This window comes from Odocoileus virginianus, chromosome 1 (assembly GCF_023699985.2).
Source record: "Odocoileus virginianus isolate 20LAN1187 ecotype Illinois chromosome 1, Ovbor_1.2, whole genome shotgun sequence".
NCBI lineage: Eukaryota > Metazoa > Chordata > Mammalia > Artiodactyla > Cervidae > Odocoileus > Odocoileus virginianus.
In genome coordinates, this window is record NC_069674.1 from 5,132,970 (window position 1) to 5,160,880 (window position 27,911).

Consider the following 27,911-nt stretch of genomic DNA (forward strand, 5'->3'; position numbering starts at 1 on the left):
GCCCGTATCTTTCTCCCCACACCCTGCCCCTGGCAACGAGTGATGTATTACTGTCTCCATGGTTCTCCCTTTTCCAGCATGTCACAGAGTTGGAATCACACAGTGTGTAGACTTCAGGTGGCTTCTTTCACTGAGGAACATACATTAAAGGTTCCTCCAGTTTTTTGTGGCTTGATGGCTCATTTCTTCCTAGCACTAAACATTCCATTGTCTAGACGTGGCAGTTTACCCATTCACTTACAGAAGGACATCAGAGTTACTTCCAGACTTTGGCAATTACAAATGAAGCTGCTGTAAACATCTGTGTGCAGGTTTTTGATCATATGATGCATTTAGTTTTGCAAGAAACTGCCAAACCATTTTCCAAGTGGCCATACCCTTTTACATTCCCAGCAGCAGTGAATCAGAGTTCCCACTGCTTATCTGTTTTTAACATCTGCAGAATCTCTAGTGACGCTGCCACTCATTATTGATGTTGGTAATTTCTTAGTAGACAATTTATCAATAATCTTAATCCAGCTTTGGTTTCATTAACTTCTTGTTTTTCATTTCTGTCTAGTATTTCGTCTTTGCTTTTTTATCTCTTTTTCTACTTTAAGCTGGAAGCTTATCATTAATTTTAAACCTTTAGCCTTTTCTAATACAGCTCAGTTCTATAAACTTCCCGTGTAGTGAGCGAGCTACATCCTATAGCCTTTGATATGTTGTGTTTTCATTTTCAGGCAGCTGAAAATAGCCCTTTGATTTCTTTGGTGACCCACAAGTATTGGGAAATATGTTCCTGGTTGATCTTCCAGGTATCCAGGGACTGACTCCTGCAGCAGTGAAAACATGGAGTCCTAGCCAGTGGATGGCCAGGGAATTCCCCCAGGTATCTTTATCACTGATTTCTACTAGTTGTTATTGATTGCTAATGTAATTTGCGTAAGTTGGAATTTATATAAATTTATTGATTTCTTTAATGTCCTGGCATGTGATCTCTGTCGGTAAATATTTCATGTGCACTTGAAAAGGATGAGTATTCTTTGTCAAGCTGGTTAATAGTGTTCATTTATGTTTTCTCTATCCTCCTGTTTCACCCACATGTTTGGTGACACAGTTGAAGTTGTTAGGTTTATAGATGCTTGAGATTGTTCTTAATGAGTTGATGCCTTCATCAGGGGTATTATCTCCAGGGGTATTCTTTGCTCTGAAATCTCCTTCGTCGAATATTAATTTAGCTACTCTGGATATCTTCCAATGGGTGTTCAATTTCCCCATCCTTTCATTTTTAACACTTGTGTCATCTTCTTTAAAGTGAGTTTCTTACAGGCAGCATATAGTTGGGTCCTACATTTTTATCCACTCTAACCATCTCTGCCTTCTAACTGGGGACACTTTGACCTATTTACATAGCTAGTGCCAGCCTGTTGGTGGGCAGAGCAAGGTCCTCAAGTCTTGCTTCCAGGGGTCCCAGAGCTGGTATCAGATTGCTAGTGGGTGGGGTCTGCAGGGCTGTGGTTTTTGACTGGTGGATGAGGCTAGGGCCCAAGGTCTGATGCCTGTGTGCTGGTGTGTGGGGCCAAATCCTGGGCCTTCTGGTGAGCAAGGCCATGGCCAAGGTCATCAATGGTTTTTCTACAAATAGTTGCAATTTAGGTCTGCCCGTGAGAGGAGGCAAGCTTAGGGTCTTTCTATGTCACCATCCTTGCCACTCTCCTCTTAGCTGCTCCAAGATGTCACGGGGTCGGACTTGGTTTCCAAGACTTTGGTGAGGCCACACAGACACTATCTGGGATCAGGAGGACCTGTTTATATCTAACTGTTCAGTGTGTGTGTATACATATATTATCCTGTAACATGTTTCAAATATGGTACTTAAACTTTGTGTTTCAACATAAAATAAGGAAGTTCCCCATGAGATTGTCTCCTGAGATGTACTTTTGGTGAAAAAACTCACTTTATATTTGGATATTTATAATATATACAGATGATTTCTAAATTCATACCTCTGACATATAGCTTCTGAAATCCTGACCTCCTATTTAATAACTCTACCAGGGTATTTCACTGGCAACTTTGAGGCTGACTCGGTGAATCTGAATACTTACAACTCACATAGTTCAAGCTAAGAAGCAAACACTGCTGAGGTTACTTAGGGCTGTGACCTACACCTCACTTATTGGTCCATTAGCCAAACCTCAGTGAACTTACCATGTATCACACACACAGGATAAGTCAGAGCAGAGGCTCCAATACAAGATGAAAGAAAGAGCAGACAAAGAATCCTAGGGTAAATAATCAAAAGGATCCTTTAATGTAAATGTGGGTAGTACCATATTCACCAAAATAATTTATAATAACTCTTAAATATAATCTTATAAATGAATGCCTTCTAAAGTTAAAAGTAATGTGGATTCAGTATATTTAAAATTATTCAGAACATGGTAGTAGAAATTTAAAAATTAACCATCACCTATGAAATCTAAGAAGGGAAATCACAAATTCCTGATCAAATAAACCTGAACAGACACATCAATCTCCTGGACTTTATCCTTCTACACAAACCTGACTCTAGATCTAGAGTTAACACTGCACTCTGGTTTCCTACCATAAGGAAGAAATCCTTAACAGCAGTCCAGAAATGACTTCAACTTCCTGGGGAAGCACTTCTTCAGGCTCTGTGGTGGGGATGAGCATGACAGTCACCGTTCCGACCACAGTGTCCACCTTAAGATTCCAAATGCCACTGCTGTGAGGAGGAGCCGTCACAGATCGCCATGGCAACAGAGCCTTTGCGACTCAGTGGATCGACTGCCCTGAGGCACTGGCCCGCTGACACCTGGTACAGCCGGTTATTCCTCTGAAAATAAAGTGGAGAAAAAACACCACCAATTACTTGCCAATTAAAAAACTTTTACTGCCAGAATATGGTAAAGAAGAGGCAAAAATCTCGACGAGATGTGGAACACTGAAGACGACTGACTTATGGGCTGCTGCACACTCAGGACCACCGGCTACAAGGTAGACTGGGACCCCTCAGCCCTGTCCGGCTCCTCACACCTCCTGTCACCATCAGGCAGGTTCCTCACCCCAAAGGTCCACTGCTGGGATCCTCCGGACCCATGGCACTTCATGAGTCTCGGGGGGTCAGATGAGCGAGTTTCTGACATATCCAGGCAAAGGAGATTATTTAAGACCAACTCATGTTCTTCATTGTAAATCCAAACCTAAGGAAGAAAAAAATAAAAATGTTAAAACCTCCAGTTTTGCTTTAGGTTCTGAAATTCAGATTGCACGACCCTTGGCACATTTCGTGCGGGAGTGGACAGACTGGACTGACGGAAGATCCCACAGTTGTACAGTGCTTTAGTTCTCGGCCTGTGTAAGGACAGCAGGAGCCCAGCGAGGCTGCTGATTTGCCCTGTGTACACAGGAGACTCACAAGGCTCTTATGATGAGGTCCATATTCCTCATCACGTCCGCCTGGAATATTATACTCTAGTCCCAGGGCCCAAGTTCACTGATCATCTTTATAGTCTCAGAGTCTTTTCAGAAAAAACAAAGACCTGAATGTGGCTGAAATGGACAAGTGCAATGAATAACTTTTCTCCAACATGCACCATCGATAAATCTAAAAGGAAGACTTTTTCTCCTATCCTCTGAATTATTTTATTCATTGCTAGTTTTTCATGTGGGTCCAAAACATGTGTGCTGAGTCTGTTAACATGGAGAGAGAGCTCCCCATCAGTGCTGTGATAGAACATCATCTATGTTGTCTGACAAAGGAGCCACCAGCCCACGTGTGGCTGCTGAGAACTGGAAATGGATTGTTAAAATGTATTTCAATTAAATTTCAACAACCACAGGTGGCTAGGGTGTTTAAGTACAATTCTGTACAGTACAATGTAGTATGGACAGGAGAATAACTCCATCTCCTCAAACGTCCTAACGTTGTTCTGGAATGAGTTTCACTAGTCTCCTCACTATGACTGACCACTCCCCTGTCCACAGTACAGAGCTCTCGCACCCAAATGTGGCACAAAATCCTTTTTCAACTGTGTTTTCCAGTATGTTAACATCTTAGTGTGCATGGAGTCCTAGAAATTTCAAAGCGTGCAATCTATCCAAAAAAGGCCCAGGTGTTCTTTCCATTCCTGAATGAGCCCGTCCGCCACGCAGAATCGCTGAAAGGACACACACAGTGTGAGAATAAATTATGTGGATGACATGAATTGAAATTTTGCTAAGGTTCCTCTGAACTACTAAAAATGAGGAAAACTCAGTTCCACAGAAAACTCTGTAAAAGATACTCTGATTCATTCAGTGCAGATTTAATGCTCTTGGCCAGAAAGAAAGTGTACTTCCTTTGCCATTTCTAACAAATCCATATATACACTTCAAATTCATTCTGTATAACAGAGAAGAATGCTCTAAACAAAATACTACAGGAGACAACAAATTAATGACCTATAAAACAACAATTTAACTTCAAGCAGTGTTTGAGAAAGTTCGACAACCCCATGTAAATCAATGAAGTTACACCATACACAAAAATACTCAAAAGTAAGACATGACAGCATAAAACTCCTAGAAGAGAACAAAGGCAAAACATTCTCTGACATTTTAATTGTACCAATGTTTTCTTAGGTCGCCTTTCAAAGTGAAAGAAATAAAAGCAAACATAAACAAATGGGACCTACCCAAACTTGCAAGCTTTTTACACAGCAAAGGAAACCATAAGCAAAATGAAGTGACACCCTGTGTATGGACTGGGAGAAAATATTCACAAATGATGCAACCAGTGACTTAATTTCCAAAATACAAAAATAGCTCATACAACTTAACAACAAATGGGCAGAAGACTCTAAAGAAGACACACCGATGGCCAACAGGCACAGGAGAAGATGCTCAGCGTTGCTCATTATCAGAGAAAATGCAACCAAAACCACAGTGAGCACTATCTCAGTGGTCAGAAAGGCCATCAGTAAAAAGCCTACAAATAACGTGCTGGAGAGGGTGAGGAGAAAAGGGAGCTCTCGTGTGTTGTTGATGGGAAAGTAAACTGGTATGGAAGGTCCTCAAAAAACTAGACACACAGCTGCAGTCGCACTCCTGGGCACATATCTAGACAAAACTAATTTAAAAAGATGCACGCGCCTCTAAGTTCACAAGCAGCACTGTTCACAATAGCCAAGACACGGAAACAACCCACGTGTCCGTCAGCCGATGAAGGGATGAGACGATGCGGTGCGTGTGCTCAGCCATGAGAATGAAGTGATGCCATGTGCAGAGGCATGGATGGACCTAGAGATTATCCTACTAAGTGAGGTCAGTCAGAGGGAAATAGCACACGGTGTCACTTACATGTAGAATCTATAGCAGACACTGGTGAACTTGTCTGTGAAACAGACAGATCCACAGGGAACAGGCTTGTTGGCACGTGGGGAGAGGGATGGGCTGAGAACTGGGGTTAACGGACGCAAACCACGAAGGTGCCACACGGTCCGACCGTACGGCCCAGGGAGCTACATTCAGTACCCCGTGATAAACCATGATGGAAAGGAATATGAAAATACAGATGTGTTCTACTTTCCTGTACGTAGAAATTAGAAGGAAAGTCAGATTAAAACCCTGATGTCTGCCCCACCCTCAAGAGTGAGTGCGGGCATCACTCACCTGGTTTGGGTCACTGTAGTCACATGCCCTCAGCACTACGAGGCCTCCCTTCTCACTCGGGCGGCCCTGGGCCACCAGACACTTGTTGGTCTGAAGGTGATAGAGCTGTAAAAGAAGAGATTGCTCCTGACAATGTGGTACATATGGATGAATAGAAAGGAAACATGAAAATATTTCAAAGGTATGGATTTTCAAGGTCCTAAAAAGGGAAGCATTTCTTATTACTGAATTCTGGCTTCAGCACATAGGATCATCACAACAGTGACTTCAAGGTTATAGGCAATTTTAACAACATATGCAGGTGGTATGTCAAGTAGAAATTCCACCTACAGATGGAAGACTGCTCATCTGTTCCAGGGGAGGAAGGAAATCAAATTTACCATCTCTGCAGTAAAGAACCTGGAGATGACACTGAGTAAACAAAGTCAAAACAGCCAGTATCTAAATTAATATACGTACCTAACTGGAGGTAAATAGAGACTGTAAACGCCACACGAATTCCAAAGATGAGCTACATAAAAGAGTATCTCGTTTAGGCAAAGTGATCAGCACTTGCTTAGTTGCTCAGCCATGTTCGACTCTTTGCGACCCCATGGACTGTAGCCCACCAAGCTCCTCTGTCCATGGAGTTCTCCAGGCAAGAAGACTGGAGTGGGTTGCCGTGGCCTTCTCCAGGGGATCTTCCCAACCCAGGGATCAAACCAGGGTCCTCCCACATTGCTGGTGGATTCTTTACCAGCTAGCTGAGCTAGCAGGTAAGCCCAAAGTGATCATTTTTGAACATTAAAGGTGATTACATACGCAAGGTAATAGTAACAGGGATTTCAACTATGTGGTATGCATCCATTTTTACTTAAGGTAGAGAGAACAAAATGGGAAAAAGGTCTAGGCTTAATTCCAACCACTGAAGAACTGCGGACACTGTGAAAGAACCCAGGACATGGGGCTGTGCAGTCTGCCTGCACACTACCACCTGGACCCGAACCACCGGTTTTCCCTCCTGTCTGCAGCAGCCCCATTTCTCCTTTCATTTTTTTCTGGTCTCTGCCAAATGAATTTTACGCTCATGTACAATGTCTTCATTTATGCCTTCACATTTATAGGCTCTTGGAAGCTAGCACATAGCTTAGAGAAGTTGTGTTTTCTCTAATACTGGCAGGTAAAGGATCTTAATATTAACAGCAAAGATACTAAATATACCTGAATTGAGGAAATTCTCCTAAAAAATATATAATGAAAAGCAAGCTAAAGCCTATCCTTAAATATTCTATGAAGTATACAATTTCATTTATTAGGCAACATTTACTGAAACATTGTGAAAGAATCACTTTCTTACCCTTCCGCGCTGAAGGACTTTGGGGCGCTTTGGCCCTCTGTTGATAAAAATGGGTTGCTGGGGTTTGACATTGGGCCCAGATATCTGCATCTCCGGGTAAATGTTATCCAAATACCATTTAAATGATTTACAATCCAACTTCTTTCTCAATTCAACACGCTCACTGATGTTTCCATAATTTCTGGTTCTCAGATCAGGTCTTAAAGAAAAATACTGCTCCTGAATTTAAAAGAAAAAGTAAGTGAATGGATTTTTTCGTCACCTCAGCCAAGTCATGAGAGGGGAAACACTGAAAGCTGCGTGTAGCAGAGGAGCCTGGCTCTGCAGGAGTCACGGGAGCGACAGAGGAGAAACGGGTGTCCCCTGACGTTGGCTAATTACCTCTCACAGACTAGACACCAGGAAAAGTTAAAGAGGAGCCAGAATAAAAAAAACTGAGTGAAAGCCTGGGTGAAGAAAAGAGGAAAGTGACCCGGACAGAGATGAAGGTCATCAGACAGACACACAGACAGGCAGGAGAGCAGCGGCTGTCCGAAGCCAGGCCTCACCTTGTATTCGTCCAGCCACACGTGTGCCAGCCGCAGGGAGTTATGCGTCATAGTGTCCTGGCCCTCGGGGGACCCATACGGCCGCCTTTTCCGGAAAATGTGTCCAACTCTAGAGCAAGGGATGATGAACAGCTTACCTCCACACATCCAGATCTGGTCGGAAGCAGAACACATGTTAATAGCGCCCACAGTGCTGAGGGTCAGCACATGGCTTTTATGAGGTTAACCTCTACTAAGCAGGTGTCTTATCAGAATGAAGTCAAAGTACATATTTTAAAATTATCTGTCTTTATGATTAAAAAGAAACAAAACCCTAAAAACAATGGGACATTCTTTTACTCTCCTGTGTCTAAAACTGTCTTCTCAGACATGATGTTTTGACAGATCAAGGAAGCTGACCTTCAGGACTTAGGGACAAGGAATGCTTATCAATCCTCTAATCTCAGTTTCACACATACTTTCTCATGAAGCACACACATTTTTAGAAAAATATTATTTTATAAAAAATAGTAAGAATCAGAAGATCTTGGTTCTGGTCTAAATTTTGCCCTTGACTGAGTCACTTTATTTAGTTATTATTAGTCTTACTGTGTAGATAAGGTATTAAAATATTTTATTGCAGCTCACAACTTACAAATTCTAAAGATTACATAGGAAAAACTGGAATTGATACATTTGCAAAAATACAAAACTACATACACAAGGTATTACGGTATCTGAACAGGGATCCCGTGACACACCAGGAGATGGGAACAAGAGCGAGAAACCTGCATTCTGCCCCTTGCCCTCTTTCCGCCTTTTCCAAAGCTGGTGTCCTAACCACTAGCACAACTCCCTGAGCCACAGACCCCACCCACGACCGTCATCTTTCCAGCCTCAGCAATGAGAGAAGAGATTATGAAAGGTGAATTTCCTCTGTAGGTTGGAGCAATCTGTGTATACAAAGGATTCAGCAGTCTATTAAGGGGGCAGATATAATTTATCTGGGCTACTCCTTAAAGTAAATGGGGAGCTATTAATAATTTCCTCAGGAGACAGGTGTGAACAATGGTGACCTCGGGCAGTCAGGAAAATATGACCAGAACTGTATTATCCTAGGTCATCAAATAAGATTAATGGACAAAGGAAAAACAAAAACTCTAGAGTCAATGCACACAAAGACCTCTAAATTTATACCAACTATCACTTTAAAATTCTTATAAAATAAATATAAGGCTTCTCAGAGGCTTTTGCTATTTTGAATGGTATTATCTATATCATAAATTATGGTGAAATAGTAAGATGATTTACAGAAAACATGGGATCACAGATGAAAATTACATTTCACTGCACAGTTAACTGATTAACATACAAAAAAAAATTTACCCGAAAAGATATTTCTAAATTTTCTCCTCCCCAGATATCCATGCCACTGTCATACTGTCCAAGTTCATTGAAATAGTTTCTGTTCATGGCAAACAATCCTCCAGCCATTGTAGGTGACCTAGAAAAGGAGGACAGTTACTGTACCAATTCTATAGTCAACGATCTACTTTTTTTTTTAATTCAGTGCAGTTTTAGAACATTATTAATAAAAACTCATGTCACCAACTCAAAGAACATGAGTTTGAGCAAGTTCCTGGAGACAGTGAAGGACAGGGAAGCCTGGGGGGGTACAGTCCATGGGGTCACAAAGAGTCGGACATAACTGAGTGACTGAACAACAATAAAAACTAGATATAACTATTCTGAAATGTTTAATTTATGAGGGAATGAGCTGGGCTGCCTACTTAAGTTTTCTAGATTGTGAGAGCTGGCAAGAAAAAAGCTACTTTTCTAAGCATCACAAGTCCTTTTTTTATTTATGACTACAGTTGACAGAAATCCACCTGAACTATTTAACTGCTGTTGACAGGCCTACGGAGCCCCCTGGGATAAGAACTGGGCTCCAGGGCCTGACAAGGAGAAACCAGACAAGCCACACTTTGACCTGGATGCAAACGTGGGAGACCAGTGGTGCTCAAGCAAATGCTTCATTAAGTGTGGAAACATTTTCAGCTATCACAGCTCACGGGGAGGAGTGCTGCTGGTATGAGATGGGGTTCAGGATAAACATCCTGAAATGCAGAGACAGCCCCGCCCCTCCACCAAGAAGAACCATCTGGCCCGAAAGGTCAATCCTGCCACAGCAGAGAAACCCTGTGTTTGTGAGAATCTGATGTAGACTGGCTCCCACAGAGACTCCAGCCTGGATTTCAATCATCTCACTTCCTGGAACTCTGCACCAGGAGTCATGGAGTCTAGTCCCGAGCTGCTCCTCAGAGAGATGCAATATTCTCTGCAGGAGAAAACACTATCCCTGTATGACTGTGTTGCTATCATTTTTCATAACAATGTCTACCTTTAGAAATAAACAAGCAAACTAACAAATAACCAGACAATCAAGAAAATATATCACACGGAAGTAAAAAATAAAGAGAAACAATCTAAAAGAAACAGATGCGCAGGAGTTTCAAACAGCAGTCACCAGGCAGAGACTTCCAGCTGCTCAATACGTCCAAGCATAAAAGACAAGGCTGAGAATCTGGCAGATAATTAGATGCTATCAATAAATCAAATTTATGCATATCTGAAAAACACTTCTGACAATGACAGAAAGAAAATGTAAGCAGCTGATGAAAAGAGATTGCCTTCAAAAGAAATAAAAATAAGACAGCCGTTGACATCTCACCAGAAAGTTCTTGAATGATACCTTCAAAGCCCTAAGAATGCATCTGCCAATCTAGAACTGAATATCAAGTAAAATTATTTTTCAAAATAATGATGAAACAAAAGGCATTTTCAGAAAAGGAGGAGTAATCTCACCTGAAGGTCCAGCAAAAACAAACACTAAAATGTGTCCTTTAGTCATAATGAAAATAAATTCTAGGGGGAAGCTTGCAGATGTAGAAAGGATAAAAGGGAAATATAGCTAAACCAAAATGAATAGCGCCTGCATAAAAAGTGGCTTGTGGAGGTTAAACATACACACCCATATTCAACACAACCTGAGGTGGGTAACTGGGGTAGGAATATCTGAGGATCCTTGCTCTGTCTGGAAAAAGTACCAATTTATATTACACTTTGATAAGTCATGGATGAAGGTTATATTCTCTAAGGTACCCACTAAACAAAATGTGAGAATGTTTATAATGTCTAATAATGGGTGGCAGTTGGGAACAGAATAATAAATCGGAATTCAGACCAAAAGAGCAGAGAGAAAAGAAAACAGAACAGATAGAAAGCAAAGAGTACCACTGTAATCATAGACACAAAAATATAAGTGATATTACTGAATGGAATCAAGTAAGCCCTAATTAAAACAAAGTTTCCAACACTGGTTTAGAAATGAAATAACTACCTAACTACCTGTGACACGTAAATATAAGATCATGGGAAGACTGACCACAAAAAGGAAGGGAAGTTATCTAATTCAATCCTAATCAAAACAAAGCTGGAACAGGCACATTAATGTCAGACTATAAAGTGAAAGTTTCACTATTCTAGAAGTATACGGTGAAAGACAATTCATAACAATACATGGTTTTCATTCATCAGGAGATACAATAATTCTAAACTGTCATGCATCTATCAACATGGCCTCAAAGTATATGAACAAAATATATAAAGAAACAACTGATAGAACATAAATTTTTTAAAGAGAGTATTTTTACAACACAATAAACCTTGCCCAACAGATGCTGAATCCCATCTTGACAACTGCAGAAAATACAGACCACAGTGTAAGCTAGGATTAAATAACAACTACAGGAGGAGAAGGGGACAACAGAGGATGAGATGGCTGCATGGCATCACTGACTCGATGGACATGAGTTTAAGTAAACTCCGGAGTGTGTGAAGGACAGGGAGGCCTGGCGCGCTGCGATTCATGGGGTCACAAAGAGTCGGACACGACTGAGCGACTGAACTGAACTGAACAAAATTTCTATATGCCTGTAAAATAATAAATGTACTGCCAAATAAACTACGGGTCAGAGAAAACACAAGGAAGACATTTTTAAATAAATGACAATTTAAAATGATACATCACAATTTGTGGGATGCAGCTAAGGCTATGATTAGGAGAAAACTTACCATCTTTTATATATATATATAAAAGAAAAAAGGCTAAAAATTTAAAAAATCTAAACATACAACTCAAGAAGTTAGCAACCTCGCTATCTTGAGAGTGAAAGAGCTTATCCTTACCATTCAGAGAAGGGTGTCACCTGATGCTGTCAAAAGTCAGAACAAAAAACAAATTTTTTTAAAAAGGTATCAAAAAGAACAATACAGAAACAAAATAACCAAACTGCAACCCTAAGAGATAAGGAGTACCTGGAGTGATGTAAAATGAACTACTTCTTCCTCTTCCCAGCAGAGCAGGTCTGAAGTCAGTGTGATGTTGGAAAGAGGACCACACATACTGGTTACAGTTCAGGAAGTAAGAAACGGAAGACCAGAAAATAAAACTGGTTAAAAGGAACTGCCTCTGGGGGACAGGACTGAGAATGGGGCAGAGGCAGAGTTGGCCACTTCTCATTCTAAATTGTTCTATACTCTGATACGTTACTGTGATATATGCTTTTTTATTAAAAATATTAAAAATTAAACAAATGCCCTGAAGATGATGAAGAAACTGGCCACTGCACTAATACTGAGACTACGGAGCACAGTCTGAGGAGCGTCCCCCTTGCACCGGTGAAGGAGCGCCTAAGGTGGAGTCAGCACGCCATCTGCCTCCAGTCCCAGACGCGGGGGCGCAGATGGAGACACGCACGGTCCCCACGGGCAGCGTGCTCTCCTGAAGGGTGCTCATGACCGTGCTCCCATCGCAGAGCCGGGAGCAGATGGGCAGAGAGCCACACTGAAGGCCCTGGCAGGAAGAAGGGCTGCCAGCGGGTGAAGACACAAGACCGCTGAGAGCTGGGGGTGTCTCATGGACTTCTCAGAAAACTGCCACAAAGTCTAAGAGCAGAAGACACGCCCACCCTGCCAGGAACTCAGGTCAGCAACCTGAGCTGGCCAGGTCTCCATCAGCCTCCCTCCAAGTCGCCTTCGGATGAAAGGAAGCTGGCAAGTACCTGAAGGCCAGCTGAGGAGCCAGTGGCATTCCAGTGGGAGGTGTGGGGAGTGTTCTCGACTCCAAGCGAAGACAGGCATGCCTATGACTGGGCAGCTTCATGCCTGCAAACCAGAAGCCGTGAAGGCTGCTGACAGCAGGTATGACAAAATTCAGTACCTATTTATGATAAAAATCATCCAGAAAGTAGGCACAGAAGGAACCTACCACAACATAATAAAGGCCATGTATGACAAGCCCACAGCAAACATTATTCTCAGGAGTGAAAAACTGGAAATATTTCCTTTAAGATCAGGTACAGAACAAGGGTGCCCACTCTTGCCACTATTAATTCAACATAGTTCTGGAAGCTCTAGCCACAGCAGTCAGAGAAGAAAAAGAAATAAAAGGGATCCAGATTGGAAAAGAAGTAAAATTCTCAGTTTGCAGAGGACATGAATACTACACATAGAAAACTCTATAAAGACTCCACCAGAAAATTATTAGAGCTAATCAAAGAGTATAGCAAAGTCACAGGATACAAAATTAATACACAGAAATCCCTTGCATTCTTACATACTAACAGTGAAAAATCAGTGAAGTTAAGGAAACAATCCCATTCACCACTGCAACAAAAAGAATAAAACAGCTAGGAATAAACCTAGTTAAAGAGACAAGTATATATAGTTTTCTGTATACAGAAAATTATAAGACATTGATGAAAGAAACCAAAGACGACAAACAGATGGAGAAATATACCATGTTCTTGGATTGAAAGAATCAGTGTTGTGAAAATGACTATACTACCCAAAGCAATCTACAGATTCAATGCAATTTCTATCAAACTACCAATGGATTTGTCACAGAACTATTTTTTGTATGGAAACACAAAAGACCCCAAATAGCCAAAGCAATCTTGAGGAAAAAAACAGATCTGGAGCAATTAACCTTCCTGACTTCAGACTACACTACAAAGCTACAGTCACAAGACAGTATGGTATCCACACAAAAACAGAAATACAGCTCAATGGAACAAGACAGAAAGCTCAGAGATAAACCCACGCACCTGTGGGCACCTTATCTTTGACAGAGGAGGCAAGAACAATGAAAAAAAGACAGCCTCCTCGGTAAGTGGTGCTGGGAAAACTGGAAAGCTACATGTAAAAGAAGAAAACTAGAACACTTCTAACACTATACACAAAAATGAACTAAAAGTGTTTTAAAGGCTTAAATGTATAGTGAAAGTGAAGTTGCTCAGTCATGTCCAACTCTCTGGGACCCCATGGACTGTAGCCTACCAGGCTCCTCCGTCCATGGGATTTTCCAGGCAAGAATACTGGAGTGGGTTACCACTTAAGCCAGAAACTATAAAGCTCTTAGAGGAAAACATATGCAGCACAGCTTTGACATAAATGACAGCAAGATCCTCTCTGACCCACCTCCTAGAGTAATGGAAATAAAAACAAAAACAAAAACAAATGGGGTCTAGTTAAACTTAAAAGCTTTTACAGCAAAGGAAACAAACAAGATTAAAAGACAAGCCTCAGTGAAAGGGGAAAAAAAAGACAACCCTCAGAATGGGAGAAAATAATTGCAAATGAAACAACTGACAAAAGATTAATTTCCAAAATATACAAGCAGCTCATAACAGCTCAATATCAGAAAAACAAACAGCCCAATCAAATAATGGGCAGAAGACCTAAACAGACATTTCTCCGAAGACATACAGATGGCCAATAAACACATGAAAAGATGCTCAACATCACTAATTATTAGAGAAATGCAAATCAAAACTGCAATGAGTATCAGTTCACACCAGTCAGAATGGCCATCATTCAAAAATCTACAAATGCTGGAGAGTGTTGAGAAAAGGGAATCACCCTATACTGTTGGCAGGAATGTAAACTGATACAGCCATTATGGAGAACAGTATGGCGATTCCTTAAAAAACTAGGAATAAATCTACCATATGACCCAGCAATCCCATTACTGGGCATATACCCTGAGAAAGCTACAACTCTAAAAGACACATGTACCCCAGTGTTCACTGCAGCACGGTCTACAATAGCCAGGACATGGAAGCAGCCTAGATGTCCAACTGCAGATGGACAAACGGATGAAGAAGATGTGGTTCGTATATACAGTGGACTATCACTCAGCCATAAAGAGAACGGATTTGAGTCAGTTCTAGTGAGGTGGATGAACCTGGAGCCTGTTACACAGAGTGAAGTAAATCAGAAAAACAAATACTGTATATTAACATACACACATACATATATTTATCTATATAGGGGAGGACAGAGGAGCCTATTGTGATACAGTCTATGGGGTCACAAAGAGTTGGGACACGACTTAGAATCGAGAAAAATGGTATTGATGAACCCATTGGCATGAAAGGAACTGGAGATGCAGATGTAGAGAATGGACTTGTAGACACAGTGGGGGAAGGAGAGCGTGGAACAAGTGGAGAAAGTAGCACCGACACACACACTCCATCACGTGTAAAGCGGACAGCTGGTGAGAAGCTGCCATGTAACAGTGAGCTCAGCCTGGCACTCTGGTGACGTAGAGGGGTGGGGTGGGGAGAGGGGAGGGAGGGCATGCGTATGATTATGGCTGATCTGCATTGTTGTATGGCAGAAGCCAACACAACATTGCAAAGCAATTTTCCTCCAATTAAAAAACACACTAAAAAGAATGCTGACAACAGTACTACTGTGTAAGGTGAAAAAATAAAAACCAATTGAAAACAACCCAACTGCCCCACCAACAGTAAATGGATAAATGTTATATGTTAATAATTATAAAAAGCAATAAAAATGATTCAACTACAGCTATGTAAACATGCAGCACAGAGGCTTTTAAAGCAATGTGACTAAAAGCAAGATGAGTCATAGCCTCATTTTCATGAAGTCTGAGAGCAGAGAAAACTGGACTAAATTACCCTGTCTAGTCACACACAGGTGGTAAGACTACAGGAGAGCAAGGAAACAGTGAGGGTCAGCTCTAGGGACAAGGCCTGCGCTGTGACCAGGAGGAGGTACAAAGGGCATGTGGGTGCTATTTCTTCACCTGGGTGGTAGTTTCACAGGTGTTCACATTACAACCATTTATTAAATTGTATGCATATATATACACTCCCACAGATGTGTATTTTTTTTTACATATGCTTTTTTACAAAAAAAAAAGTCTAAAAAAAGAACGGACCCAAGAACTTGAAAAAGTATAAATATAGATAAACATGAGATTGACATGAGAAATTTAGAAGCAAACAGAAATAAGGAGAAATAAGACATAAGAGCAGATTTATAATATTCGAGAACATGGAAGAAAACTGAAAATAGATCACATACTATGACTTGCTGTGGGCTTCCCTTGTAGCTCAGTCAGTAAAGAGCCTGCCTGCAGTGCAGGAGACCCGGGTTCAATCTCTGGGTCGGGAAGACCCCCTGGAGAAGGGAGTGGCACTCGCTCCAGTATCCTTGCCTGGGAAATCTCCATGGACAGAGGAGCCTGGCGGGCTACAGTCCAGGGGGTCACAAGGGTTGGACATGACTTAGTGACTAAACCACCACCATGGCTTTGTGCACTGCTGGTAGGAATCCATCCTAATATCCTAATTGTAGTTATGTATTAAATGTTCTTCACAGCACCACTCACACTAGCAAAGAACTGGAAATGTTAATGACCAACACAATAACCATGGGGTCTGATAAAAACAACACAACACAGGGGGTCCTTCCAGGCTGTCCTACACAACAATTATCCCAGGATACTTTTGACTTCTCCTGCCTTTCTCACTGAGATATAAATCCTGAGAGCATAGACAATTTCTTATCCCTAAATCTTTCCTTAGGTCTTGGCAGAGTACATAAAATTCAGCAAGCACTCAAAAATTCGTCATGGACAAACAAGCCAACACTTGTGCTTTTCTGCCAAGAGAAAGGAATTATCTTTGAGCATGTTTTCTCTTCGGGGAGTTTTTCCGACAGACAGGAGAAGGCTTACTTTATTGGTGCAGTCGCTCCCTCCGGTCCCCCGAGCTCGGAGAGCGGGACGAGGTCCCACTTGAAGTGCAGCCCCCAGTTGAAGCCCCCCCGCACCACAGGGGACGAGCTGTAGGCCAGGGTGTCGGCGCTGATGATGTCGATCACCGGGCACACCACCGTCCGCCGGTCCTCCTGGATGGCGGCCAGCAAGGGCTGCAGCCACAGCACGTTCACCTCGCAGTGGCTGTCCAGGAACACCAGGACTTCTCCTGTGGAGGAAAACCACAGAGGCCCTGAGGGCAGTGCCACTCACGATTCAAGAATGGGCACCAGCTCCAGGGACAACACCTGTGCAGAGGAGAAAGCAGCCGCCACCCTTCCAGCCCCAGCTATCAAATCGGTCCTGGGAGTCAGTCAGCCGGGAAATCCTGCTTCAAGGGTGCTGCCACGGCTGAAGAACATACTCAGACCATAAACCAAGTCTTGAAAAAAGTTACAGACAATTCATATTCTCAGTTAAAAAAAAAAAAAAAAAAGACAGTCTCATGGAAACAATCCAGTTCTCTGACAGCCAGATATGGAGCAGTGCAACAGGAGTGGTCAGCTGTGTGTATTTTTATTACAATTACTGTAATGGATATATTTGTAAATTTACTATGTAACATGTCCCTGCTTCAGCAAACCAAGGCTAGAGGACGTAGCTCACTTTCACTGGTGACTCATAAACATGACCCGTTACCAATTATTTCGACAACAGGACTCTCAGGAGTGAGGGGCATGCAGCCAGCTCATCACGTTGCTGCACGGCTCCCTGCTCCCGTGGATCCACCACTTGACAGCCACGTGACCAGCTCGCCCTCCATTTCCCACCTTTCCTTTCTAATTCCCTCAGTCTCATGGGCCACAGGATACACTTTTCTTCTTGGCAATAAAATAAAAACCGTGAAGATTTTCTCATGCATTTCTAACTCTGCTTGATAAACATGAACAGGAGTGAGGGTTTCTTTGATAACTTAATGGTTATCCCTGAACACCTGAAAAACTCAGAATCTCATCATCAGACAGCATTATTATTATTCCAAAGCTTTATCCATGAAATAAATGTATTGATATAGATTTTACATGGATTTCATAAAGCAACCAATGCATCCTATTTCAATTAACAACAGCAGAACCTCCAGCAAGAAAGTGCTCCAGTATGGCGGTGACTTGGCCGTGTCCTTCAGCACCTGTGAACGACCTTCACAAGGTCACCAGACGTCATTTAATGCAGAAAGGCAAACTGTTCAACCTCTTATCAAGGTTCCTTTGAGGAGAAAATTTAATAGCTTTTCTTAATTTGAAAAATATTACTTTTTCTATTAAAGTCAGTTTAACTAAATGAAGGATGATAATACATGGTCACCCTGAAAAAAAAAAAAAAAATACATGGTCACCCTGAACCTGAGACCGATTTCCCCAAAACTTTTTTTTTTGACAGATCCCAAACTATATTTGAACAAGGACCAACACAACATAAAGGAAAAAACTAGATGACTACTGTTGCCTGAAAAAGAAAAGCTTGCAGTAACAATGTACTGGGAAAGTACAGTGATCTGTGGCACGATCTTGCCGTACCCCACAAACATGCCAGTTTCCTATCTCGTGCCTTCTGTAAATCAAAACAGCCAAGTCAGAGAGTCTTTATTTGACTAGAACTCTATAAGAAGAAAGATCATAAGCCTTGAATTCAGCCTGCGTGTGACTGTGGACTGGATGAAGCGGAGCTGCACCTCATGTTTTGTTAACTGCTTCTGTTTGCTGCAGGTGTTAACAGAGAGGAGGGGCCTCCAACTAATAAAAATAAATGGAAAAAATAAAAATAAAAAATAAAAGGAAAAAAATTTTAAAAAAAAAGGGAGAGAGAGAGAAGAGGGAAGAAGGAAGACTACAAATGAAGTCACAAATAAACCCCACAAACGGGACAGCGGGTGTACAGGAGGGGTGGTGGCAGACAGCAGCGCCAGCCACCGCGAAGCCCAGGACTGCTCATCCTGAGGAGGGCAGCGTGTGGGAAGGCAGATTTTCTCACTACGAGGGGATGCCCCACCAAAGTTTCAGAATTCTAAAGTCATCTTTATGATTTGGGGGGGGATGCATATTTCCAGGTACTACATGAAATATTAGACACCTAATATTTTTAAACATATTCATTTAACTTAAATAAATGTATTTTAAAAAGGAAAAGCTTTTATCCAGATCGTAAATGAAAATTACCAGCACCAGCCTTCCATAGAGATAAACAGAAACCTGAACTGATGCAACACAGCTGAAGAGAATCAGAGAGGCAGACCAGTGAGGATGCCAGAGCTCGCCTTCCTGGGGCCTGGCTTTGGGACAACGGGCTCCACTAGGGAAAGGCCTTTCCAAAACAGCACGAGCCTCATCTCTCCTGCCGCCAGTGCCCACTAAGGCTCCACCTGTCACTGCCTGATGCAGGATCGGGAGGGCAGGAGAACAGAGCTCTCACCACTCAAGAAGAGCCATGCAAAGTCCTACCTGTGGCGTGGGCCGCTCCAATCATTCTTCCTCGAATCAAGCCCTCGCGCTTTGGATTTCTTATCACTTTGATTTTTCCAGGGAGGTATTTTTGGATGTATTCATCTAGTTCTCCTTTCAAATCATCTGAAAATTGAAGATTGTTCAAACCACATGAGACACATGCACAGGTATTTTAGATACTCTAGAGCTGTATCTGGTGCTTGCAACAAGTAAATATTACAGAATCTTCTGCTTTATTTTAAAAGGAGAGCATAGCTTATCCTGGAAGGAAGAAAATGAGGGATAAGAGTTGGAATACTAGCCTAAAGGAGTAGTTACTTAACTTACAGACTTTTTGTATTTCCATAGCAACTAACTCAATGCTTCGCATAAAGAACATTTGAAATGAGTATTTTGAGTGTATGAATGTTCAGCTGACTACATACAAATCAGACTTAAAGAAGAAACTGATATGTAAATGCCTTTTTTTCAAAGTAATTTAAGTCCTACTCTGTTTCAGAATAGTTGAGAAATAACTTGTTTGCCCTACCAAGAATTATATAATAGCAGCAGTAAATATATTCTTATACTAATTTATAATTTAGCATCTTCCATGGGCACTATTTTTTATAAATTCTAGCTCATTTACCTTTAAATTTCATAACTGGAGAGATCATACAAGATCTAATAAGTAATTCTTTCCATAGTTAGCATATAAACGACTGTAACTGATCATGAATTTTCTCTTTTAGAAAAAAATACCCACAGAATGAAAAACAAATCACAGGCTAACTTAAAAAAATTAATTCAACACCAATAAATTCTAGAATTATATTACTTAGCCAATCTTCTACTTGGTCCAGACTCAAATTCTTAGGGTTTTTTTTTAATCACTTATTTTTAAAATTAATTTTTCCCTGTTTCTCCTATGAGGTTTCAATGTTTACCAAGGTTTGAGAATTTTGCTCTTGTTGGTCTCAACGTATATTTCCTCATTTTGTATACTTAAGTATAATGGCATACCATTCTGTTATTAATATATAAGGAATGCTTAATAAAGACTCTCAAGCTGTGAAAAGACATATAACTGGCATATAACTTATCAGTGTATCTCTGGGGCTTACTGTTAGTGAAAAGAGCAGAAAGCTTGAATGGTGGTGGTTTAGTCACTCAGTCGTGTTCAGTTCTTTTGCAGTCCCATAGACTGTAGCTTACCAGGCTCCTCTGTCCGTGGGATTTTCCAGGCAAGGATACTGAAGTGGGTTGCCATTCCCTTTTCCAGAGGACCTTCCTGACCCAGGGATAGAACCTGACTCTCCTGCACTGGCAGGAGATTGGATCTAATTTCAACTCTACCAGGTTACAGCCTGAGAAAATTACTATTTCCTCCCCTGTAAAACGGGAATACCATCTCTCTCACAAGGTTGAGGACTGCCCTCTATCCTGCTCTGTACACACAAAATCACTCTTAAGAAGAGTCTATGCTGAATTAAAGAAAGGTAAGAAGTATGGACTAAAAGATAAAATGCCAGCATTCAGAGACCATCTTAAGAGCCATCACAATGCCACCCACTTGATCTGGAGGCAGCTGATGTGAAAGACTGACAAGACAAACCTAATCCAGAGCACTACATCAAGTTAAAGCTAGTCCTAAAAGGTCACATACCGCGCGACTCTGTTTATATAGCAGCCCTGTGACAATACCGTAAAGATGGAGACAAATCACAGAGATGAGGGGTGCCAGGGATTAAGGGTGTGTGGGGAGAAAGGTGTGTGTGAATACAGAGCGGTGGCAGGTAGGAGATCTTTGGGGTGATGGAGTAGTCCTGTCTGTACCTTGATTACAATGGTGGTTACAGAAATATACTCACAGGATAAAATGGCAAATAACTGTACACACGCATGGTATCAATGTTAAATTCTGGCTTTCAGTGAGTGAGTGAGTGAGTAAAGTCGCTCAGTCGTGTCAACTCTTTGTGACCCCGTGGACTGTAGCCCACCAGGCTCCTCCGTCCATGGGATTCTCCAGGCAAGAATACTGGAGTGGGTTGCTATTTCCTCCTCCAAGGGATCTTCCCAACCCAGGGACTGAACCCAGGTCTCCCGCATTGCAGGCAGACACTTTAACCTCTGAGCCACCATGGAAGCCCCCTGGCTTTCAATACTGTGTTATTATTGGATATAGAATGTAACCAATGGAGGAAACTGGGTGAAGGAGCACACAGGACCTCTTTATAACTCACTGCCAATCTATGATTATTTCAAAATAAAAATATTTTTTAAAAAGGTAAGCCAAGGGAAAAATTTCAAGAGCCTGGACAGTATAGTTTGAAAACAGATTACACAGTTAATGCAGTTTCCTTGAAATTACCCTGGAGTCAGGTATGTAACTGTGGCTCTGTTACAACTGCATTCATGAGGGCCCTCCTGTCTTTCAGGGAGGGCATGGCCAGTGGTCATTACTGCAGTGAGCCAAAGCAGAGATCCCACACTGCCAGTTACAGCCCTCCTCACCGAAGTCACTGTCATCGTCCACGAGGATGACTTCATGAAGAAGCCGGGCGGGCGTGCGGTCCAGGATGCTGTGCACCGTCCGCAGCAAGGCAGACAAAGCTTCATTGTAGAAACAAATTACAATACTAGCAACGGGCAGATCCGCCGGGTAGGACTTGTCTTTACATCTGGAAGATAAGTATCAGAAAACTCTGACATTTCAAAAGGCCCAAATGTGTCAGGTTATTATTCACTAAACATTAACTGCTCCCTTGCTGAACCTCTTCTTTACATCATTAACAATTTTTTTTTAAAGTGGTTAAGGAAACAATGTGGTTTCTTATTCAAGAGTTTTATAATTGTTAATAATTTCTCCCTCCATTTTCTGCTACTCTGCTTATTTTTAAGTCACTTCAATTTTTTAAAACTTGAATTTTTTCTTCTTTGGTAGAGGTTACACAAAAATGTGTTTTTACTGAAATCACTGCAAGGTTTTAATGCAGCACTCGACAGCTGATATTCAGTTTCTTCTCAATGAAGTTTCAAAAGGAAATATGAATATCTGTATTTGAAAATTTTAATTTTTGCTCAATCATATAAAAAGATTTGAGTAAACTATGACATACATCAGGATAATGGATGAGCTTCCATGTAAGCAACTCTTTGATTTAAAGAAGGTTAGGGGGCTTTAAGTGTCCACAATAAAAAAAAAAAAAAAAAAACACCACTGACTCAAAAAATAAAATCTGGAATCCCATGTTTTTCTGCATGGCATACAATGCCTTACGATGTCTGGGCCCCCTACTTTCAGCCTCTTGCCATTCTTTCACTACAGGCAAACAGAACTGTCTCAGTCCCGTGACAAACAGGACATCTCCAGCCTCAATCTGCTCCCACACCGGGGACTACCGTGCGGCATGGTGCTGCTCGGTCCTCCCGCTCTCTGACGCCTTCCCTGGTCACTCTGGTGTGGGGGCCCCACCTCACCCGTTCCTATCACAGCCTTCCTTCTGTGCTACTGTAATTACTCACTTCCTTATCAACCTCCCCTGACGGATACTAAGCCCTGTGAACTGAGGGGCTATGTCTTATTTTATTTCCAGGGCCTAACAGAGTGTCCAGCAAACAGAAGGTGCTGAAACAGATCTGTAGAGTGAATGATTGATTGACATATGAAAGAAAAGCCTTTGAAAAGACAAAAAGAATGAAAACAGGAAAGTGAGATCACGAGTGGAATTCATCACTGATGTGAATTTCTTTTTGTTATGAATCCAATAAACAAACATTTAAAATAAACATATGCTCAGAAGGTTACTTAATTATATGCAATCGGTACCTCCCTCCTTTTTCCCATGATTTTAAATTTCAAAAGAAACACAGCAAGTTCTAGAACTCTGTCAGTACAATCTCAGACCATGTGGCTTCAAGCATAATAAGAGTGGAAATAAATCTGTCTTAAATTTTCTAGCATCCCGAATGATACCGATAGTGCAGCCTAACTGCAGATTATGAACACCACCCCCACGACTGAGTATACCAGCACTGAAAGCACTGGTATTAAAATGCGAGCAGAAACTAGGAAGGAACGTACGCTGCATTCCTCGTATCTGGCACATCTCTGTGGTAGCCCAAGCGGTTACTAATAAGCATATTGAAGGCATGTTTCTGATACCCCAAGTCTCTCAACTCCTGATCACGTTCATTAAAAATCATACCTGCAAAAGAATGAAGTCATGGTCAGTGCATTAAATCTGGAAAAGAATGCTACAATTCCTGTTATGATCTTAAGAAAATCTTCAGGACTTCCCTGGTGGTGCGGTGGATAAGAATCTGCCTGCCAATGCAGGCAACACGGGTCCAACCCCTGGTCCCGGAAGATCCCAGATGCCATGGAGCAACTAAGCCTCTGCATCAAAGCACTGAGTGTGCAATCTAGAGCTCGAGAGCCCCAACTACTGAGCACACATGCTGCAAGTACTGAAGCCCAGGTGCCTAGGGTCTATGCTCCGCAACAAGAGAAGCCATCGCAGTCAGACGCCCACGAAGCACAACCAAGAGTAACCCCTGCTCGCCACAACTAGAGAAAGCCCCAGCAAAGCAACAGTGCAGCCAGAAAAAATGAATAACAAAATTTAAAGAAAATCTTGGGTTTAACTTCTTATAAATAGGTAATAGCCATGTTTCTCAAACCTAGTTTGTCTCCATTTTCAAAAAAACTAAATCGAGGTTTAAGTCAAATTTTCCTCAGTTTAGCTCAAAAAGCAAGTATACCTTAACCCTAAATTATGGCTCATTAGCCATAATTTAAGAATATTTTCAAGAAAAAAAAAAAAAAAAACTTACCTATGACCAAGAAAAAAAGAGACTTAATGATGATTTATACCATAAAGACAACAGATTACAGAACCCCATATGGATCTCAAGAGGCCCCAATTAACTGGGCAAGGGGTTTTTTTGGTTCTGTTTTCTAGAAAAATTTTTTACCCCAAGTTTTTATATGGACTCCTCCCCTAGAAAATCAGACCACTGATAAACCTTTCTGTAAAAAGTCTCCAGTTCCAGACTTTAATCAACTTCACAGTCAAGAAAGTCCACCACAGAGCTGATCAAAATCACCGTAATTTAATACCTTTGCTCTCACACTATCAGAAATCTCCCCTTTACCTGGAACAGTAAGCTTCCTTTTGCTTTCTCTTTCCCACATCAAACATTTAGCCTCTCTCCTCACAAAATGACTCCCCTGTAATAGCATTTCCTGAAGTTGAGCCATGGAAAAGTAATTCCACTGGACGTTAGTAGAGGTTAAAAAGAAAAAAAAGATTTCATGGCCAGATACTCAGGAAAACATCGGATTTTAAAAGTCAAGTAAGACAGTTCCCTGGTGGTCCAGGGGTTAGGACTGAGTACTTTCACTGCCACCTTTTTTTTTTTTTTTTTTGGCATGGGCAAATAATAACAGAAAAAAATTAAAGTTGAGTAGACTTTTGTTTTTAAGAATGCTGATTGTTTTATAGATACACAGGTGTGAGGAGATGAAATACAGAATGCAGTGTTTTCCCAATTTATTATTTGATTTATTCCGAAGATTTCTTCTAAGGGTTTTATGGGCTTTGATCCATTCTGAGTTAGTTTAATACAATATGAGGTAAGGGTTCAACTTCATTCCTTTGCATGGGGGTATCTAATAGGCCCAGTACCATTTGCTGAAAAGACCATCCTTCCACATTAAGTGCTCTTAGCACCCCTTTCTGAAAACCAACTGACCACACATGTTACTTGTTCTTAGGTATTACCATAGATGCTACTGACCACAGACACTGAAGGGTATATTTGTGGATTCTCAGTCTATCCTCCGATCTACGTACCTGTCCTTATGCCAGTATCACACCGTCAGGAAGTTCTGAAATAGAGAAGTGTGTGTTCTCCAACTTTATTCTTTTTCAAGACTTCAGAGCACCCTGCAATTCCTTATCAACTTCAGCCTCAGCTTTTCCATCTTTTCAACAAAGGCCATTGGGATTTTGATAAGGTTTACATTCAATGTGAGTTGCTCTGGGAGGTACTGACATTTTAACAGCATTAAGCATTCTATCCATGAACCTAGGACATCTTTCTGTTTGTTTAGGTCCATTTTTATTTCTTTCAGTTGTGCTCTGTAGCACAACTTATGTACAAGTCTTATACCTCCTTGCCTAGATTTATTCTTAAGTACTTTATTCTTTCTGATTCCACTGTAAATGGGATTGTTCTCTTAATTTTACTTTTGAACTGTTCATCACTAATGTCCAGAAATACAACTGGTTTTGGTGTGTGTATCTTGTACCCTGCGACTTTGCTGAATTCATTTATTAGCTATAATTTTTTGGTGATCTTTAGGATCTTTTATAAAGAATTTAGTGTTTCAGATGGGTAATTTGAGTTTGTCACTTCAAATATCTACAATTCTCCCACTACTTCATTCAAAGGCAAAGTCCATTAAAAATGGCAACCCCAATGTTACAACTTTATAAAAATTTTATAAAAATTACTATAAACAAAAATTTAGAAGAATTTCCATTAATGCTTTTAAAAAGGTCCCAATGGTTCTTTGAAAATGAATAGAAGGTATATTTAACGAAAACTAAAGCAAAAGCTTCCTTTTCCCTCATATAATTCTTAATACTTCTGACCTCCTGTATTAGGAAATGATTAAATTCTAGAAACTGATTTTATTCATTGAAACTATGAAATCTGTTTTTACATTTCCTTTATATTCTGTGGATCTTTCATTCTCTCAGAATCTCTCACTATATGCTTTTACTCTTAAATTACTTATTATTTGATTCTTCAATGAAGATCAAAGTTAAATTTTAAAGACAACCAAAATGGCTCATATAACCCTTAAAATAAAATTTGCTGAAACCAGGACTCTATAACTGCAGTATTCAGTCTTGCTTCCAAACTGAACAGAACATAATTTTTGAAGAATAAAAAAAACTCCTATATTTAATAAATATATTCCAGCACCTTAATAATTCTTGTAAGTAGAAATCTTTTTAGATATAAGTAGTCTCAATTTATTTCTAAACCCAATGGTTTATGTCCTGTCTTAATTAACTCTGCCTTTCAAAATATGTTAAAATAGTCACTTTTCAACCACTGCTTTCCCTTATTAAATAATGCTAGCAATTAAAATCTTCCCACATAAAATCTTCCATCTTCTTTCCAACCACTTAATTTTTCTTCCTTTCTGCCCTCTCCCCTCCCACCACCCCCCCTCCCCAATTCTGGACCTGATAGTTTCTCCAAAGTCTTCATAAAATACTGAAGTCAGAACTGAACAAAATAGAATATAACACCCTACTTTGTCTGCAAAAATCACAGGACCCCAGCTAGTTCAAGAACAAAATATATCAGTACAGAAGAAAGTCACAAGTCTAGTCCTCTGAACAATACATGATTTAAAGAATATTTGAACTTCCAACGATGAAATACTTTGACACATTGCTAGCAAAAATCAGGTACACTTACCCAATTCAGAAGAGAATTTCACATTGCCTCTTTTTGGATCTTCAACGTGATTATCTATCACATCATCAATTTTGTTTGCTTTGAATTGTGATTCTAATACTTGACTTGGGCCTCTAGTGAAACGGGGATAAAATTTTTTGGGGAATGGTCCGTGGGGCCCAGACCCCTTGATGGGCACATTCTTAAGTGGCTGAGTCACTTCACTGAAGTTGAAATAAATAAAAAGCAAAAGCGTCCAGGCTGCAGATGTAAAAAGGCATCCATAACAGAAATATCGAACTGTGACACTTCCCATTATAGACCTAGCATTGCTGAAGGGCCATTTTCAATTTCCTAAAAGAGAAGGATAAATATGTTAGACACTTTAGACACTGAAAAAATCAAATACCAACTTTACATTCACTGTTTTCCAAACTACCAAGTTGCAATTCTAAACAATTTACTTAAGATCCCATGTGTGTCATTAACGAAAAGTCAAATGTAAGAAGATATAGGGATAGCACTGAATAAAAAAAATAAAGGAATTCAACAATTAAAACCACAGACCAGTTGTGTTAGTACTGAGAAAACCAACAGCAGCAAAACAGTTGACTTATTCATCAGCCCAGGTTAATGGATACCTACTTCACCTTTGATCTGGACCACTTTCACTTTGCTCATATTTTCGAGGTTCTAACTTTTCATAAGTAAAACATAAGTACTACACATGTCATGACAGCACATCTAAGGTCCCTTCTAATTATAAAATTATAAGACTACATCTTTTAATCCAAGGATATTAAAATCTGTTATTATAAATAAGCAACTTAAAGTTTTACCTTCCAATCAAAGATTAAACCTGCCCTAATGCCCACTCTAGAGTCAACAGTTTCATTTCAAATTTACAACTGCAAGAGTTCAAATGATCCCACTTTCTGTCTCCGTACGATGCCTTACAAACAACAGGGCACTGAACAGCAGTGTTTTCCTAAGCTTCCTGTAACAGCAGGTCTTCATGGAGGCTTCACACAGCCCCCTCAGGAACTGTTTATAAAGAGCCCACTGCACATATAAAATCATCTCACTGAGCATGACAGCAGAGACACTATTTAAGTCATGTACAAACAGAAGAAATCTACAAAGCAATACTACTCATACATTACTAACTTCTATAGTATAAAATAATTTTTTAAAAAATTATCATGCCTCCCCCAAACCAGGACAAAGCAAATCAGCATCAGTAAGCTCCAATTCAAAAATTAAGCTGTTTTGTACAATTTTATGCCATAAGCCCAGAA

General features: G+C 40.7%; 1 protein-coding gene across 5 annotated transcripts in view; it reads right to left on the minus strand.

The window, feature by feature from the left end:
• Positions 1–2,268: 2,268 nt before the first annotated feature.
• The window catches only part of GALNT11 (polypeptide N-acetylgalactosaminyltransferase 11), a 52,135-nt gene continuing 26,492 nt past the window's right edge, over positions 2,269–27,911 (minus strand). For 4 of the 5 annotated variants that reach the window (XM_070452138.1, XM_070452052.1, XM_070452085.1 and 1 more), the window contains 11 exons: positions 26,635–26,967; positions 23,216–23,339; positions 21,646–21,812; positions 19,150–19,275; positions 16,631–16,880; positions 8,908–9,025; positions 7,543–7,695; positions 6,995–7,213; positions 5,659–5,763; positions 3,072–3,209; positions 2,269–2,842 (listed from right to left, as the gene is read on the minus strand). In XM_070452138.1, coding sequence (XP_070308239.1) covers positions 2,711–2,842; positions 3,072–3,209; positions 5,659–5,763; positions 6,995–7,213; positions 7,543–7,695; positions 8,908–9,025; positions 16,631–16,880; positions 19,150–19,275; positions 21,646–21,812; positions 23,216–23,339; positions 26,635–26,929 — 1,827 coding nt within the window. In that variant the 5' untranslated portion in view covers positions 26,930–26,967 and the 3' untranslated portion in view covers positions 2,269–2,710. Of the gene's footprint in view, positions 2,843–3,071; positions 3,210–5,658; positions 5,764–6,994; positions 7,214–7,542; positions 7,696–8,907; positions 9,026–16,630; positions 16,881–19,149; positions 19,276–21,645; positions 21,813–23,215; positions 23,340–24,989; positions 25,025–26,634; positions 26,968–27,911 lie in introns of those variants that run through there. The other variant, XM_070452235.1, reaches the window with a different exon arrangement.